Source organism: Microtus pennsylvanicus, chromosome 18, assembly GCF_037038515.1.
Source record: "Microtus pennsylvanicus isolate mMicPen1 chromosome 18, mMicPen1.hap1, whole genome shotgun sequence".
Taxonomy (NCBI): Eukaryota; Metazoa; Chordata; class Mammalia; order Rodentia; family Cricetidae; genus Microtus; species Microtus pennsylvanicus.
The window spans coordinates 29,744,696-29,763,190 of NC_134596.1; the positions used below are offsets into that span (position 1 = coordinate 29,744,696).

Consider the following 18,495-nt stretch of genomic DNA (forward strand, 5'->3'; position numbering starts at 1 on the left):
CCCCTATTTCCCATAGTGTTGCTCTGAAGCTTAAATGATTGGAATTGTGTGCACGCACACACACCACACTTCTTCATCTAGGCAAACTCAGACATATTCTTCTGTCCCAATTCCATTGCTACCTCCTCTCTGGGATCTTCCCTGCTTCCTTCCCTCACATGACCAATGAGCCTTCTTCTAGACATCAGTGTTGTTACCTCGCCCATGGTGCTATTACCCATGGGCTGGGGACATTGAGCTTAGTTGGTAGAATGCTTGCCAAACATGGATGAAGCCCTAAATTCAGTTCCTAGCATAGCATAGAGGCAGGCTTCGTGGTGCACACCTGTAATTCTAGCACGTATTGGCAGGAAGTCCGGCGTTACCGTCTTCCCTGGCTGCGTCCTAAGCTCAGGCAAGCCTAGGATGCTGAAGACCCAGCCCCGGAGATAAACAAATGGATAGTCTAGTGGGCAGTGTTCATACCTGGCTGTTGGAGATGGATCCAGTCCTGAGGAGGCCATACACACTGGCAGCATTCTCTGTTCTTGCTAGAGCAGATTGAGCTGTACCAATCAAGTGGATTTGTTCATTTGAATATTCATTTGCATCTGAAATCAAATAACTCGTGTCAGGAGCTAGAATGAAAAGGTTTTGATTCATCACCGCGTATTCTGTGAAACCACATTGACTGGATTTGTTCTTACCCTTTAGGCTTGTAAATTCATGGGAATGTCCAGTTTTCTGTTGCTGCTCTAACAAACCACTACAAATGCAGTGGCTTAAAACTGCACACTATTTAGACTTGGGATCTCATATAGCCCAGGCTGGTCTTGAACTCCTGACCGGCTGCCTTTACCTCCCAACCACTAGGATTACAGACAGGCACATGCCATTATGCCTCTCCACACACAAACTCTTTCACTGGGTTCTGCTGGGCAGCAGTCTGACATGGCTCTTTCGGGCTAAAAATCAAGGTTTCAGTAGGTGCTTTCCAAAGGTGCCCAGGGAAAGCCATTCCCTCTCCTTGCCTACTTCCTGGAAGTTGCTTGTGTTCCTTTGCTGTGGCCCCTTCCTATCTCCAAAGCAGCAGTGTGTGGCTTCCTATAAGAACTCACGGGATTATACAGGATCCATCCAGACAGTACAGGTAACACCCACCTGAAGGTCCCTTTTGCCGAAAAATGCGGAAAAAATGTGAGCCAATTCAACCTTGTCTGAAGGTCAGAGAGTCTGAACTTACCCAAAGTTGTTAACGAGTATGGCTACACACCCCGAGACAGGGTTGTGGACATTAAGACACAGGTAGGTCCGCCCAACCCTGCACACTTCTGCTCCTCCTTTTGAAATAGGAGGTTTGACCTAGGGAGTGGCTGCCGGCAGGATACTTGGTCTAGGGTGTTTTCACTGCCCAAGCAACATCTGCTTTACTCAGGAAGTAATGTCTGGATGTCTCAAAGTATTGGAGCAAGTAACTGTTCTGGTTGTCCTTTGCATCACGTTAAAGCAGTCTTTGGCCTTCTCCCCTTTTGTATTGGGGTATAAAAGCGTAAGGAAAATAACCATGGACAGACTCAGAACTCAGTCTGCAGGAGGCACTGAGTAACCCTCCCAGTACTAGCCTACACCTCTGTGTTTCTTATCTCTGTTCCTCCTGCCTAACTTTTCTAATCCTCACACCCCCACCCTGGAATGTTTTGTTGAAGCTGGTCTAACAGTCACAGGTTCCTCTTTGGGGCCATTGTTTTATCTAAGGCCGGTTGCCAGGCAATTCCCAGAGGCCTTCCTTTAGGACCCAGGCTGCTCTGAGACCATCCTTAGGAACACTAACATCCGGGATTCAGGATGGCTCAGTAAGAGCACGTGCTCTTACAGGCCACATGGATTTGGTTCCTCTTGAGCAGCTCACACCCAGCTGTAACATTAGCTCCAGGGATCTGACACTCTCTTCTGCCTCCCATCGTCACCGTATGCACACAACACACAAAAACTCACACAGGCACGCATGCATGCATGCACGCACGCACACACACACACGCACACACACACACACACACACACACACACACACCCCCATTAAGGGTTAGCATCAGGTGAGATGACTCGGTGGACAAAGACATGCCACTAAGCTTGAAAGCCAACCCCTGGGACCACATATACGAGATCATAACAGGACAACATACCTTGCAAGTTAACCGGAGACCAGAACAGGAACAACGTACCTTGCAGGTTAAAGTTTGTTTGCAGTTTAGACAGTAAAGCTCCTGCTCGTCCTGCATGAAGTCCTTGCAAGTTAAGGTTTCTATTTGTAATTAAGTTCCTGGCTCTGTGGTGGTGATGCACACCTCTAATCCCAGGACTCGAGAGGCAGAGGCAGGTAGATCTCTGAGTTCGAGGCCAGCCTGGTCTCGAAAGTTCTAAGACAGCCAGAGCAGTTAGACAGAGAAACCCTGTCTTGAGAAACAAAGTTTCTGTTAGTTAGATAAGGTGTAAATTGCAAAACATGTTTTTCAACCTGTCTTAAATTTGCAAGCCCCATTCACAGGATGCGCATCCTCACCCCTGTTCCTCCCCTTTCTTTGTGCTTCTCGAACAATGTGTAACAGCTGATTCTCTCACTCCCGTGAGCACTTCACCCCTCCTATAAAAGGAACTTCGAGAGGCCAGCAGGGGCTGCTCTCTCAAATCCCAACTGGCCAGTCCTGGAGCACCCTCAAATACAGTTTCTCTTACTTGGACAATCGTATGTTTGTTCTTTTCTCCTCAAGAGTCTCAGGTTGAAGATGCGGAAGGAAAAAGTCACCTGCTGCAAGCTGTCCTCGGAGCTCCACACACTTTGGGAGAGTCACGAAAATAGATGAAAACACAGACAATTATTAATAAAATACTAACACCACCCACAAAAGTCACTGGATTGAGGTCAAGACCAGCCTTGGATACACAAAACTGTCTAAACAAAATCACTTCCAGTTCTATATGGTAAGGTATTCATAGCAAGAGCATGGTTGGACATCATGGGACCTTTAGTCTGGGCCTAAGAGGAGTGGAACTGGAACAGAGAACATTCCAGGGTTCGGAGACAACATGAATAAAGGACATAGAGAACATGCAGCAGCCAGACCTCTTCTTGGGGGAGAAGAGCCAATAAGAGAGATGGCTCAGTGATTAAGAACACTGGCTGCTCTTCCAAAGGTCCTGAGTTCAATTCCCAGCAACCACACAGCCACATGGCCACTCACAACCATCTGTAATGAGATCTGCTGCCCTCTTCTGGTCTGAAGGCATGCATGCAGACAGAACACTGCATACATAATAAATAAATCTTGAGGGGAGGGGAGGGGAAGGGAGGGGTCTGGAAGCTGTTCTAACTCCAGGGTTTTGCAAGAAATTTCTGGCAGCTTTGTGTGAGAGCAACCAGGACTCCTTTTGCTAATGGGTGATTTGATGTCCCAGGGCAAACACTCATCTGGTTTATGGAACAGACCCTTTCTTACCATTAGGCACCACAACCTGAAGCCTGGCAGAAGATGCCTTAGAGAGGGCCCTGGAAGCCAAGGGCACAGAGGCACTGTGGTTGCAGCACAGGGCATCTGAGCAGGTCCCACGTTCCCGTGTGTGCATGGGGGGGGGGGGGTGTGCATTGCTGGGATTGGGCAGAAGACATTTCTGCAGTACGGGCTGCTTCCCACATGCCCCCTCCCCAAACAACCCAGGGAAGATGTAAGCCCTCCCCAAACCATCAAAGACCCACCTTGGGAGAAAGACAGAACCCAGAATTGCACGAGCCTGGTGCAATACGGCTTAAAATAAAAACTAAATGAAGGCTCAACAGGTCATCTTTCCTCCACGCCTGAGCCGAGGGCTGGGATTCACACCTCCCACACATTTGGGAAAAGGTGGTTGTGCCTGGTGCAGACTTCGCTGTGTGCAGAGCCTGCTGGATTCTTCTGGAAAGGCCTGCACTAGTAGGATAAAGTCTCCGAGATTGGCTTTCTTTCCCGTATCCAGGCAACCGGCGTCCATTCTCACTGCCTCTCTCGGAAAGCTAGTCCCCTGTCCAAGAAAAGTGCATCGTGGAGAGGGGGGAGAGGAGCCACAGTGTGGCCCACAGTGGCAGAAATGTAACATCAGCTGTGTGCAGTGGTCAACCCCTAAGTGTCCCTATGCGTAGGACTGTCCCCGCAACAGGAAGCAAACATGTTCAATGCTCAAAAGAACCTCCATTCTGTTCCGGAAGCTAGGGAGCCTCCACCTGGACTGACACCCTTGGTCTGCCCTGGAAGGGCATCAGCCTGCTGGAAGACAACATGCATTTCCAAACACCTCAAGGCACAAGGGTTTCCAAGAGATTTTTGTCATCTTAAAAACACACACAAAGATTCTGGTGAGCTGTGTGTGTATTTCTACATAACTAATTCTATTACAACGAAGCCAGGAAAAACCAAGGGGACGAGCCTTTAAGAAAGCAATTGGTCATTTTTTCTATGGCAAACAAAAACACACAAGCAGAAACGACAGTGATACTGGGAACAAGCCTTTCTTAGTCTTTAATGAATCAAGTAAATAAAAATTAAAGGTCCATAATAGTATGTTTAGTAAGGTCAAATTGATACACATAGGTCAAATATCGTTGCTTTCAAAGAATATACTTTCTTCAACTTCCTGGGGGACTTATTAAAACTAAAAATCTATCAGGTCTTAACAAAATGTTAATGAACTCCAAAACACGCAGGCCATCGTCCTCTTTGACAGCAAGGTCTGTAACAAATGTTAAAAGCCAACAGCAACAAATACCAAATGATCTGGATTTAAAACAACTCCTCAGTAAAAGGCAGCCTCCACTCTGAAATGGTAAATTATTTATAACAATCATATCATACATCAACATTTATGGGATACAGATATGTTCAGAGGAAAGGTCACAGTCCTGCAGTGTGAGTTAGTGTGCCTTTCACTGACAAGGAAGTCAAGATGGCCTTTAACTTGAAAAGGTGGGAAAATGCCAGGGGGAAGAAAAATAGAAAAAAAAAACCCAACAATCATAAAATGATAAAACTAGGAATTTACATGTAAATTCCAAAGCTGGTTCTTTGAAAAGATGAATGAAAACTGACTAATTATTGAAAAATAATCAGAATAACAATGAGAAGCATAGACACACAGCACTAAGGGAAAAATAACACAACCCCATGTCAACAGATCCCAAAAACTTAAAGACAATTATCATTAGGGAAAATTTAAATTTGTCAAAAATCTCAGAAAAGAAGAAACTCTGAAGAGACCAATGAACATGGGAAAAAAATTTTAATTATCAAAAGATTATTTCTTTAAAAGGCACTAGACTTGGACAGTTTATGCTTGTTATAAAAACTTCAAAGAGCAGGGAGTTCTGAATATTATTTGAACTATCCCAGGGCCTATAAAAAGATATAGAAAGTGTCCCAAGATATAGTTTAAAGGAACTTCACATAAAAACACCTGACAAAGACAGCAGAAAAACCACACTCATCTCATTAATAAGATATGAAATTCCAAAATAAAAGGAACCCACCAAATCAAGAAGAGTATTTTCTCATTGTAACGCTCTTCGTTTTATTATACAACTTTTATAGAAAAATCCGAAAGCACAAATAAGACAAAGTAAAAATGTGCCAAAGACCAAGCGATCGCGAGTAGCCACTGTTAACTCTGGAAGAAGATGTCTGGTAAAAGGGTAACACACTGTGACTGCCTCAGGCTTCTGTAGAAACGGGAGAGGGCTCTGCTAATATCACCACCCCCAGTAGGACCAACTCATCCTAAGTCACGACAGAGAAAAATCATTTGATCAGCGTGACAGGAGTTAAGATTTGCTTCCTAAAACCCCAGTATCCCTTACTGGTAAAATTACCAGCAAACTAGAGACACAGGAGCATGGCTTGAGCATCCAACATGGAGTCACACATGTGCTGCTGGAAAAGACTCACCAGGGGAGGGGCCGCGGAGAAGCATGTTCCAGACCAGCACAGTCATGGACAAATCTGGACAGAAAATTATCGTCACTAATCAAAACTATCACCTATGAAGAAGGCAAATGGTCTCAAGAACAAAAGTATTAGGATGAAAAGAATCATGACTGGCCGAACACAGATGATGTAAACCTGTTCGCCGACGCACACTTCCACGCAGAGTTAAGAATGAGGTAGATGGATGCTTCCTGGCGGCCAAGACCTTCCGAGAAAAGGACGTAAATAGCAGAAGGGCTGCATCAGACTGTCAAAATGATAAAACACCTGTGAGTGTGTGTATGTATGTATGTGCACGTGCTTGTGTGAGACAGAGATAGTGTGTGTGTATGTGTGAGAGAGACAGAGTGTGTGTGTATGTGTGAGAGAGACAGAGTGTGTGTGTATGTGTGAGAGAGACAGTATGTGTGTGTATTTTACATAATTGTTGAGGATCTTGGATCAGAGGGAAATTTGACTACAGGAGAGACATTGATTTTCTACAGTTTTTTCATATTTACATTTATGTAACCTGTATGTAGCGTCCTCAATTAGAAAACCAAGGGGAAGGATTTCCATTAACAATGCAGTGTTATAGAGTAAACTGTTGAAAAAGATCTCATTTACAACAGTAATCACAATAAAAAAAATTACCTTTATTGGAAAAAATACACCAAGGGACATAAAACTGGGCATTATAAATTTCATGAAACAAGAGAGGTTATAAAGATGCTACTTCTTTTGTAATACAGAAATAGTAGATAATTCAATTTCCAATGGTTCCAGAATTTATAAAATGGTCCCTGAATTTATTCGGTAAATATTAGTATGTAAAATGGACTAGGAAATTTAGAAAATTTCATTAGTGGAAATTTTAAACCCAAAGTTAGGATTACCAAACACTATAGTACCAGTACTAGAATATACAGGCAGGCAACTCAGGAAAGTCTACGGCCACTAGGAGGATGGGGCCAATAATAAATATGCAGTTTGATAACAGTAGAGAATGAATCGTCCCCCCCCCCCCCCCAGGTAGTGCTGTGCAATTTAGAATTAAATTGCGAGCAGAATAGAAAGGAAGCTTTTTTGTTATTGTTGTTTTATTTTGTTTTGGAGACAGAGTCTCACTGTGCAACCCTGGCTGGCCTGGGACTTCTTATATAGACCAGGCTGGCCTCGAACTCACAGAGATCTGCCTACCTCTGCCTCCCGAGTGCTGGGATTAAAGGCATGCGCCACACACCTGGCTGGTTTTTTGAGACAGGGTCTCTGTAGCCCAACTGGTTCTTAAACTTGCTGTGCGGCCAATCCTTCTGCCTCTACCTCCCAAGTTCTGGGATTATAGGAGTGTGCCAGCACAATGAACACACAAGAATAATATACAAATGTGTAAAACATACTAGAATTAGAACTGGGAAGCCTTTTGCAATCGTGACAGCAAAGGACTAACTATAAAGAAAAAGACAGAGTTGACTAAAAAGGTTTCTTTTTAATGTTTAAGCATTTTTTTCTAAGAGCCATAATACAACTTTAATTTTTATATAACACTTCTGAAAAAACTTTGAAATCAATGGGACTGTGTGTGGTGGAGCAAGCTTGTAACCCCAGCACGGAAGACTGAGGCAGGAGGACCGCCACGAATTTAAGGCTAGTGTGGTCTACATAGTGAGTTGCAGGCTAGCCACAGTTACAGAGTTGAGACCTTGTTTCAAAAAACCAAAACCAAAACCAAAGATAAATAAAAGGGGTTGGAGGATGGAGAGATGGCTCAGTGGTTAAGAGCACTAGCTACTCTTTCAGAGGCCCAGGGTCTGGCTCCCAGCACCCACATGGCTGCTCACAACCTTCTGTAACTCCAGTTCCAGGAGATCCGATGGCCTCTTCTGGCCTCTTTGGGCATCAGGCATCCAAGTGATGCGCAGACTACATGCGGGCAAACACCTATACATTAAAAAAACCAATCGACGCGACTGCTAAAGACCTTATAAGAAAGCTGGCCAGAGATGAACGGAAGACACAAAACATATAGTCTAAGAAATATTTCTGCCAACAAGGATATTTTAATAAAAAAAATGTAACTTTGTTAGCTCCTGCTCCATGCTAATGTCAGTGTTACAGAGGGAGCAGGGGGCTCACACACATTGCTAGTGGGGGGGATACTTGGGGGACGTATTTTTGAAAGGCAATTTGAAATATGTTTAAAACCCTAAAAACATGCATGCCTTTTTTCTTACTGGTTAAAACAGGGGCTATGTTATGCTGCAGTAAAAACACCAACCCTGAAATCCCGGGGGTAAAACCTGTAAGGTTTATCTCTGGCTCGGACCACAGGTCCACGTAGGTTGGTGGGTGGGGTGGAGAGAAAGGAGCCGTCCCATAAAGTCACTCAAGGACCCAGGCTGGAAGACGGTCTACCCCTGGAATGTCACCACTCGCTAAGGCAAAGGATCAGGGACACTCTACAGTCTGACCACAGCGGGGCTGGTGAGTAGAGTCTCTCAGGTCTAGGAAGGAGAGGAGCCACGGTCTGGAGATCAGGGAAGACTGGTTTCAGTGATGGATTCTAAGTCAATATTCTGAACAGTTTACAAAGATGTCAGGACAATTTCATGGCGTCCTGACTACAAGGGTAGAAAATTGGAAACAGCTTAGACATCCAAGGTACGATCCACTCAGCGGTTAAAAAGCACTAGTTTCGTACCTATCAATGGAGAAGTGCATTCACGAGTGTTGGAGGGGGTGAGTGGGTTACGTGAAGAGTGTGCATGAGATGGTGTTGGTATGTCACGGAAAAGGAACGGGAGCGGCTGTGCGGGGAAGCTGACGAGCCATGCGTGTTAACGGTGGTTACAATCAGACGGTGGAGCAACAGGTGATTTTTGTTCCTTTTATCTTTAGTTTCTTTTTTTAAAAACAAGTATCTATTACTTATATTCCAAAAAAGCGTTTAGAAAGAAAAAAGGTGTTACTCATGAAATAGTTTGCTTATCCAGTCCATACTTAGCACTAAGCTCTTATGGAGATGAGGGAATGCCTTCCTGCTGTGACATCACGAGACACTGCACAAGGGATGAAACTCAGGCCTTCCTATCAAAAGAGATAAGAGATATGGGGGAGAGGGAGAGGGAGGAGGAGGGGGGGGAGGGGAAGAGGGAGAGGGAGGGGAGGGTGGAGGCAGCATCATATCCCCAGCAGCTGTGAAACATCAGTCTCCTGCCAATCTCTCGACAAAGTGTACAAACGTGGACTCCACTGTGGCCCACTGTTAACACGCTGGGCTTCTGGAGGGGTCCCTGTGGCCCAGAGGCTGCTCTGCAGCAAGGGCTGCACTGTCTGAGACCCACAAGGCCTTGTAAGCGGAGTCCAGAACATTCAGCATCACCACCAGAAATACTGCAAGACTCCTCCTAGTTACGGAGCTGTAGCTGATCTCTCCTAGGTGTTACCCCGGCTTTCTGTCAGGCTGTCTTCCCCAATGCGCGCGCGCACACACACAGACACTTGACACAGCTCAGAATTCCTACCAAAATAGGAATTCTTGACAGATTTGATTTTAAAGAGGGAAGGTGTAAGGAAAAGACATGAAGTAATTCACACTCCTGCTCAGGGCTCTGCTCCACACCCCACTGTCCCCAGAATATCGTCTATTTCTTTGGGGAAACCACATACTCAGAAATCTTGGTCTATTTAAATCATGCCTACCACTCAAAATATGTACGGACGGACGTTGACTGGAAAGCTTCCGGTTTGTGTTGCAAGTGCTTCAAACTCCAGTGGGGTCCCCCTGAATTTTGATCGTAACTTCTAGTGACTTACTATCAGTTCTTAGCAAACAGCAGCGGCTGGCGCTCCCTGAAGGGGAGCTCCTATCAGGTCGCCTCCTTTCCAAGAATGCACCTGGCTACTACACCTGAGGTTTGCCCCTGGGGTCTGCAGGAGAGGGGATTTGTCTATAGGAAAAGAGCCCCCGCAAAGTGGACACGATGCTTTACGGCCACTCACGGACTCTATGACACGCCACCCTTTTTTTGATGACTCACATCCAATGCAGTACATGCTGCCCATCACATAGCTGAAGGCTGTGGCTGTGCAGCCCGCAGAAGGGAGAGCAGCCGCCCCTGCGGGCAGCTCATACATGCAAACCGCTCTAAGCCCTGGACAAGCAGCGCCTCCCCAGCTGTGGCTCATCCGGACCGACCACCTCTGGACGGGAACACCGTTTCTGTCCCTGCAGTCAAAGGCCTGCTGCCTCTTGAAAAAGATGAGTGTGCACCCATGAAAACCACCAGCAGAGAACTTAAAGCCAGTCTGTGTTCTACCAAACTGGCCTCTCAGAGCACGGAGGTTACTGAAGAGTCCCCTACAAACCAGAACCATTCAGAAACGGGCCTCGCTATGTCTGGTCAACAGAAGCGTGATCGGCCTCAGTCCCCTGCCGGCTGTCCTGCGCTGTGGACACACACTGAAATAATACAGTGTGTTTTTACTAGGGCAGATGAATATTTATTTCTTTTTGGCATCTAAGAAACATCAAAGGAGAACCGCGATATGGTTCTGAGGAGAACAGTGGACCAAGGTCCAAGAGACCCAAGAGCCCGCGCTGCTGGTCACAGCTGGGGTCCCCTGGGCACGCCTCTCTGCCTCCGCTTCCTGCTGATGATCTCTGCCAACTTCTCTCCCCCAATTGAGGTCTCCAGTGACAGCTCTTGGGGGGATGACCTGAGGGCTAGCACAGGCTCTGTGTGGCTCTCCCAATCTGCACTTCTAGTTACATTCCTGAGGCTCCAGAAGCAGGTCCTGTCCCTGCCAGCCTTACGTCAGAAATGCATACGGGTTACGGTTAAAGAGTTCTCTGAGTTTTCCTTGGCCTCTTTTAGGCCCCGTGTGAATGGCTGCAGAAAGCCAGCAAAGCAAGGCACAGACCGCCATTCTCGAGTTGTCAGGAGAGCTCAGGGGACACACCGCGGCAGTAATCGCCGGGAGCCAACAGCTCGCTGTACCTGCACAGGGTCTGAGGTCATGACGACCGTCCCAGGGCTGGGCCGGACATCACAACTGGAGGCATGTCCATCAGTGCGAGCGGACACTGGACAACCAGTGGCTCGTCTACTCTGTCAGAGCCTACCTTCTGCAGGGCTGGAGGTTGTATTTGGGGCCAGCCTCCTGTTGACCACCCAGGCTGTTTCTGGGTCACGACTGTTCTTAAAAAGAGAGCAGATAAGAGACATGAGCTCTTTAGAGAAAGCAGGTGGAGGGGAAGGTCAGTGCTTAGTCTCGCACATGTTTGCTGCGGAGTCTAAATCACCCTGCGAGAGGTCCCTAGGTCCTCAGGCTCCTGGGTTGCGGCTGTTTGGGGGATGCCCCAAAACTCTCATTTCCCCACCTGCTGGCTACGAGAAGCTGCCAGACTCTTCAACGGCTCACAAGAAGGATCATGGACTCGTCAGCCCACTGTGGTACTTACTTCCAGAACTTTCTGCATTTCCATTTTCAGCACTTTTGGAAGTCACTGCCATGCGGACGAAGAAGGGGCTTTAGCAGCTATGTTCATACGGTCCTGTCGCCAGCTCACACCCTCGCCAGCCAAGAGCTCCTTCTACATGTCTATGTTTATCTACCTGTGAAGCCCAAGATGAGGATCCCGGCGTCTGCTGCTCCTGGTCAGCCATGTGCCCAGGCTACTGACAGACAGGGAGGCCAAGATGGTCTAAGATGAGAGCCCCTTACCCAGGCTGGGTCATAGCCAGCCCAGTCTTTGTTCCCCAGTGGACCAGTATGAGCTGCTACTGATGAATCCTATTGGGAGCTGCAGGGGAAGGCGGAGCCAGTCACACCCGGGGGTGAATTACATCACAGGTGACCACTGCCATTGCACAAGACACCACAATTTGACGGGTCCCCCTTAACACACCTCAGCACTCCATATCGCCAGCCTTCCTTCCTTTCCCATCCCAATAGAGTTCCATGACCAGAGTGACTGCTACAGCAGGGAAAGATGAGGGCTTGGAAGTCACCACGGGGCCAGGGTGGCAGACAAGCCGGCCCGGCCCCTTCCTCAGGCTGTCTGCATGAACCAGAGTCACGAGGACAAATTCTTAACTGTGTGAATTCATATCTAGAGGGTTCTTAGAGAGCTGGGGAATACCAAAGTTCCCCTTGACCAGGGCATTTAGAAGGGTATCCCATGGGCGTCTCTCTTAAGGATGGATGCCTGTGGGTGGACCTCAGTGCCCAATGGCCCCACCAAGAAGTCTGTGAGAGGAGAGCTTTAGGGCTCCAGGTCCTTCCTTAGCAGGACCTAAGGGAAGGCAGACCCAGGCAGAGCAGAGCTGCTCTGCCACCAATGCCAAGGGCTGCCACCTGAGCAGCTCTCTTACTCTCACAGCTTGTAGGACATCTTCTCGGTCATTCAAGCCCATTGTAGGAACCTGGCTGAGCTTCTAGGCCTGTGGCAGCTCCTATCCCAGGCTCTCCCAGGATCCTAGAAGCCTCAGACTACAGGTGCTCTGCCTAGAAGAGAAGGTAGTCCCATGGCAATGACCTGTATGGGGATCAAGGCTGGGCACCCTGCAGGAGGGTCACTCCATTGCCGGTGTCCCTCCTCAGAGCCACGTGTGGGTTTGCCTGCAGCAGACTGCATTCCTTGCAGGTCATCTTTTCAGCCCAGGGAAGATGGTGCACGATTCCACAGGGCCTGAACTCTGCTGTGGGATCCGATTAAAGCACTATATGTGTTTAGTTGAACGAATGTTTATTAAGCACCTGTGGTGTGCCCAGCACTATGCTAGCTAAGCACACTCCTGCATCCGTTCCCACAGCGTAAGCAGACGCCCGGAAATAGAAACAAAACAAAAACCAACCAACCACCAACAAAAAAACAAAACAAGAAAAGAAACATTGCCGCAACCGTAGTAATCGGGGGAAGATGGGGCACAGTGGATACAGGGGAGTTCCTGTCTGTAGGTACACCCCAAAACTTCTGGGTTTTCTTCCCTCTGGTAAAGTTTCCACTAAATGGTTCCTTTCAAGAAGGGACGTCTGACCTACAGTCTGAGGGTTACATGTAGCCAAGGATAACCAAGAATATGCCCCAACACAAAACAGTAAACTGACTTAAAACATTGTAAGGTCGTTTGTTTGTTGTTTGTTTGGGGTTTTTTTGACAATTATTTCTCTGTGGGTAAGTCAATCCTTGAGTGTGATCTTTATGGATGACGAAGCTGTATCACAACGTCAAAAGGTTAGACACATCGGCTGAAGCATCAAAATGCAGACGGGGGAGGGGAGGAGATGATCCCCTCATGTGCCCCATGGACTAGAATCTGCCGGATAGTCACACACCCTGAATGCTACTCAGTAGAAGGCGCCCAGTGGCCTGTTGTAAAGGATATTGATAGTTGGATTAGAAAATACTCCCCCACCCACCCAGTTCATAGGGTTGCAACAGCCCTTAAAAAAAAAATAACGATATAAACATCCCTGCCTGACTGGGTAAACGGCTAAGGTAGACCGAGTTCTGGATTCCTGAGTCAGAAGCTTCCAGTTGCCCACACCTCACGAGGCCAGAGAAGCGAGAGAGTTTCTATCCGGGAGGACTGGGTGGACGGCACGACTGGTCTGGAGACAGACAGGATGCACCTGCATTGGCAGAAGCGACACAAATGGAGGATGTCCTACGCCTACGTCACCTCACACACACACTCGCCACTCGTGGCCTGGCCTGGCCTGGCCTAGTTATCCGCGCCCAGCTTGGCGAGTCCTCGGCGGAAGTCGTGGAGGTCATCGATCTTGCCATCCAGCACCTCCAGGAAGCTCTTCAACTCCCCCTTCAGGTGGCGCTGTCGGTATTTGCTCTCTTCGATGTCTGTCTTTAGAGACCGCACTTTGTCTTCCAAGTTTTGATTGTCTCTTTCAGCTGCCTGGCGAGACAAGAGGGAGAAGGGTCTGGAAGACAGCAGCGGATGGAGGATGGAGCTGCCACTCAAGACGTCAGTCCTGACGGTTCTCCAGGAGGAGGAGTCAAAGGGGTAGGTGACCAACTGCTGGCCTGAACACCTCAAGCAGCAAGCAGAAATGCAGACTGCAAGTTCTACCCAGAGGGCTTCCCACAGACTCCAGCAGAGAAGATCAGAAATCTGGGCCCCAGTTCTGGAGCAGTCGGTGGAGACCGCCTTTCGTTATATCCTACCAAAGCCAGAACAAGGGGACAGTGACATGGCTTGCTTCCCTGGCCCCACGAGAGCACTCCTTGGCCTCTAGCTGGCCAAGAGTCCTTTGTGAGTGAGGACGCTTAACGCCATAGAAGAAAAGCTTTATCCTGTGGGCATGAACTACGACTTTCTTGAACCTGTGCCCAGAAACTGGTTATCGACACAGCCCTGGGGTTGTGTACTTCAGTAAAGTGTCCTATGTGTGTATCAAAGGGACCCCTAGGGGTGAAGAAAGACCAGGAAGCTCGTGCAGGTCGAAGGTCAGTACCCAAAGTCACAGGCTGGGGAGAGGCCAAGGTGGCCTTATCCCCGGACCCTGTACATACGGGGTATACATCTGTCCTTCCTAACCAGCTGTGGTTCTGCAGGGATTTTTCTGTGGGCGAAGAAATAGTTACACACACTCTGGTTGTGCACAGACCCTTCATGTAAATGGGAAAACCAAAAACCTAACACTGGGGAGGCAGCCCCCGGGGTGTTTGTAACACACAATTACTAGTATTTTTTTTTTTTTTGGTGAGGAGAAACCCACCCTTGACCCTCCTAGATGCATAACTGAAGGAGAGTGGAGAGATAAGGGATATGCTTATCACCTCAGGACCAAATCACACAATCACCTTACCTCTAGCTTCTCAGAGACGTATTCACACTCGGACATGAGCTGAGGTATGATCTCACTCTGTTTCCGGAGGTCTTTCAACTCCTGGGGGGGAGACAGACAGTTTTAAACACACACACACACACACACACACACACACACACACACACACACACACACACACACACACCCTCTTGGAAATTGCTGGAGCTGTGTGTGCAGTAGCGGGTGCTGTTCCCAGAGCCTGTCTTGCTCACATGGACAACAACAGGCGGGCACTCTTCTGAAGCCTCAGTGACCCTCAGGGTGTAGTATCTTAGATGGATCATCGCATGAAATCTGTACCCACGGACATTGCTGTTCTGTTGTGGGGAAAACTGAGGCCTAGGGCGGTTTCGTTAACTTGCCCGTGTTCCAGTGTTGTGGGCTTAACTTTCTCCCTCCCAGAACACAAATGACTGTGAGAATTGACATTCTATTACGTGAGGTTGGCTCCAAAAGCCCCTTCTACTGGCGGGTCATCTTTAACACCGCGTGGGGCTTTTGCTAAGTCTCCTGTCTCTTTTCTTCCTTCCCAGAGAGCCTCTTAGGTATCGCAGGCTGGCCTCAATGAAGACGGCCACTGAACTCCTGATCTTCCGACCTCTACACCCAAGTTCTGGGATTACAGGTGTGTGCCACCATGGTGGTTTTACGAGGTACTGGGGATCAAACCCCAAGACTTCATGAATGCTAGGCTAGCCCTCTACCTTCGGAGCCACACCCACCACCCTCAGTTCTCTCCAGAGAGTCACAGGCACAATGCTACAAGCTGAGAAGCTGAGGCATGGTGCTAGTCCTGAGTCTCTGTCCAGGCGGTCCCAGGGGTCCCAGGTCACCTGTCGTATCTTTGAACAGAGATCACAGAGGTCGCCACGCAAGGCCGGGGTCACCAAGGCCCCCAGAGCTCCTAACTCACCGTCTCCTTTTCCCGGAGCTCGGACTCCAGCTCCTCGATCCTGCTCTTCAGCTCCGTGTTCTTCTCCTTCTCCCTGTTTATCTCGCTGCACTGTTCTTCCAGCTGCTCGATCTTAAAGAACACGACAGTTCAAGCACGAGCTCGCCAAGACCTCTTTTGTGCTTTCGTCTCAAATGAGGCATAGGCTACCCCACTTCCATACTCTCCACAAATAGGTTCCATGCAGCTCCCCTGAGCCGTCTGGCTCTGCTTGCCTGAGGCCAGGACCGGTACATCATGAAACGCAGCCTACGTGCTGGGCTTCTGGGTTTCTTTATGACCACATAGGAGTAGGTTCAGGATTGCTTTATGGATCTATCACAGGCCAGAGGTCCCCTGAACCGATCTGCTTTCCCCAAGAATGGCTTTGACATCGCTTTAATCACGTTCAGAATTACTTGGTTTCATCTCAAGGATTTGAGAGGGCAGCGGAATTTAGCAACGCTACTGGACAGGAAGTCAAAGATCTCTCAATCGCTGCACATTGAGGTGACCCCACCTACTGAGACACAGCAGGGTCCTGCCTGGGGAGCAGTGTATGGGGGTATCATCTTCAAGACGAACTAGTACAACTCAGGACTGCATCTTCTCGTGGGCTTGACCCTGCAAAAGGGCTAACCAGGCAGAGGGGGCGTACAGAGCCCTCAATACTGACACCGTCATCAGTTGCTCAATGTTTCTTGGAAACCTGAACGTGTGTGCCAAGTGGATGGCAGGAGCAGAGCCAACATACAACCCACAGCAGACACCCTGCGTTGCTACACCCAGACAATGCCAGTCTTTGACAGGAGGCCTCTTCCCAGCAGTGGCCGCACCAGCCCTCAGGACCTGAACCCTCAGCCCCCTGACACTGATGACCCCAACTTCTACCGCCAGCCTGAAACCAGTACCCAAAGAGCTCATGCTAGGGAGGCCCGCGCCCTCCCAGGCTCTGGTGACATTACCCCACACCTCTGGGCTCTGGTGACATTACCCCACACCTCTGGGCTCTGGTGATGTTAGCCCTCATCTCTGGGCTCTGGTGATGTTACCCCACACCTCTGGGCTCCGGTGACATTACCCCCTCATCTCTGGGCTCTGGTGACATTACCCCCTCATCTCTGGGCTCTGGTGACATTACCCCTCAACTCTGGGTTCTGGTGACATTACCCCTCATCTCTGGGCTCTGGTGATGTTAGCCCACACCTCTGGGCTCTGGTGACGTTACCCCCTCATCTCTGGGCTCTGATGACATTACCCCTCACCTCAGCACTGCATCTGACTATCACCAGAGTGAGAAACCATCTGTGCTTACACAGGAGCAATCAATCCCTCCCGCAGCAGATCAACTCAGGCTCAGATAGGAACACACAAACTCAGCAACTGGCCCAGCGCCCTGACTGTCGGCATCCTCACCTCAGGGATGGAAAAAGGACATGAGGCAGCTCTGTGGGCAATTAGCACTCAACAAAGGGGTCCACCTCAGTGGCTCTGCACAGGCCGGTCAGGGCAAGGGGCACATGGGGGCCAAGGGACAGGTCCCCCCAAACCCTGCACTTACAGAGCATTCTCTGAAGCCCTCTGGGCTCATACCTAGTATAGTCTAAACAGAAACCGGAGAGCCTCTACAGGGGCATCTCTGAGTGCCCCAAACTACTGCATCAATGCCACAGGAGAACAGAGGAGACCGACCACAGGGTTGGTTACAGGGAAACTTTGAGCAAATTTAAACCCCCAGTCATCAAAGTGGGACAACAGAAAGCATTACACAGTTGGCGCCCATCTTTCTCCTCTTTCAACATAGATTCCTCTTTTTGCTTTCAAATTTATATTTTTGGAGATAATGACTTGGATGGGAGCAGAGTTTCTGTGCAAACAGACTCCTCAGCATTCTGGATCAATTTTCTCATTTAACCTTGGCTTCCCTTTCCTCCACTGGAGAGCCCAGGCCACAGACACTAAGGGACGGTCACCTACAGCAAAGGCCAGCCTGGGAGGAATATGGGGGAACCTTGAGAGGGGGTCTGGTTCACTCATCTCTTCCTTAGCAACGGAAATTCAAAGTCGATAATTTACATCATTGATGTCCTACTAAGAAAGGAAGATGTTCAAGGAGAAGGTAAAAATGTCTTCTCCTGCCCATGGGGTGAGGGCACAGAGAGAGAGGGAGGTGAAAGAGGAGAGAGGCCAAGGGCCTTCAGTGACCAGTCTCCGGCTGCCACTGCGGCTGGCCAGGCCCCCGGTCCTGCTGAAGCCCACCTTGCTGCGGAGTCGGTCATTCTCATCACGACAGATGGAGAACTGCCTCTTCCACTGCTCCACGCTGGCCGCCGACTCCTGCAGGGCTGTGGTCAGCCGGGCGTTGCTCTCCCGCAGGGTCTGCAGCTCAATCTCCCACTTCTTCACATTGGCAGCACTGTAGGAGTGACAGGTGACGGCAGAGATTAGGAGCGGTGTTCAGTGTCCGTCAGCCTGCGCCTCCATTTGCTGGGGAACGGGAACTCTGCCAGCCCTCCGCTCACCCAAGGGCAGCTCAGCCTCTTGTCTCGCAGTCAGCACCAACTGCCAAGGGGGACTGGAGTCTCTCTCTAGTGTGAACATGTCCCCTGACCCAGCCATTTTCTTGAAGAGTTGCCTTGAACACGGGCCAGGATAGCTCCATCCTTAAGAGCCTCCTATTTCACCTTTGATTTCTGTGCTCGGAGAAGACCCTCCCAACAGTGAGGATCCAGGTTCTCTCGGCCATCA

At 48.9% G+C, this 18,495-nt stretch overlaps 1 protein-coding gene across 2 annotated transcripts in view; it reads right to left on the reverse strand.

Moving 5' to 3' along the window:
• Nucleotides 1–4,500: 4,500 nt before the first annotated feature.
• Nucleotides 4,501–18,495, reverse strand: part of Homer2 (homer scaffold protein 2) — a 98,256-nt gene continuing 84,261 nt past the window's right edge. For both annotated transcript variants that reach the window (XM_075952285.1, XM_075952284.1), the window contains exons 6-9: nt 18,007–18,163; nt 15,730–15,840; nt 14,796–14,876; nt 4,501–13,882 (exon numbers count right to left, since the gene is read on the reverse strand). In XM_075952285.1, coding sequence (XP_075808400.1) covers nt 13,694–13,882; nt 14,796–14,876; nt 15,730–15,840; nt 18,007–18,163 — 538 coding nt within the window. In that variant the 3' untranslated portion in view covers nt 4,501–13,693. The remainder of the gene's footprint in view (nt 13,883–14,795; nt 14,877–15,729; nt 15,841–18,006; nt 18,164–18,495) is intronic.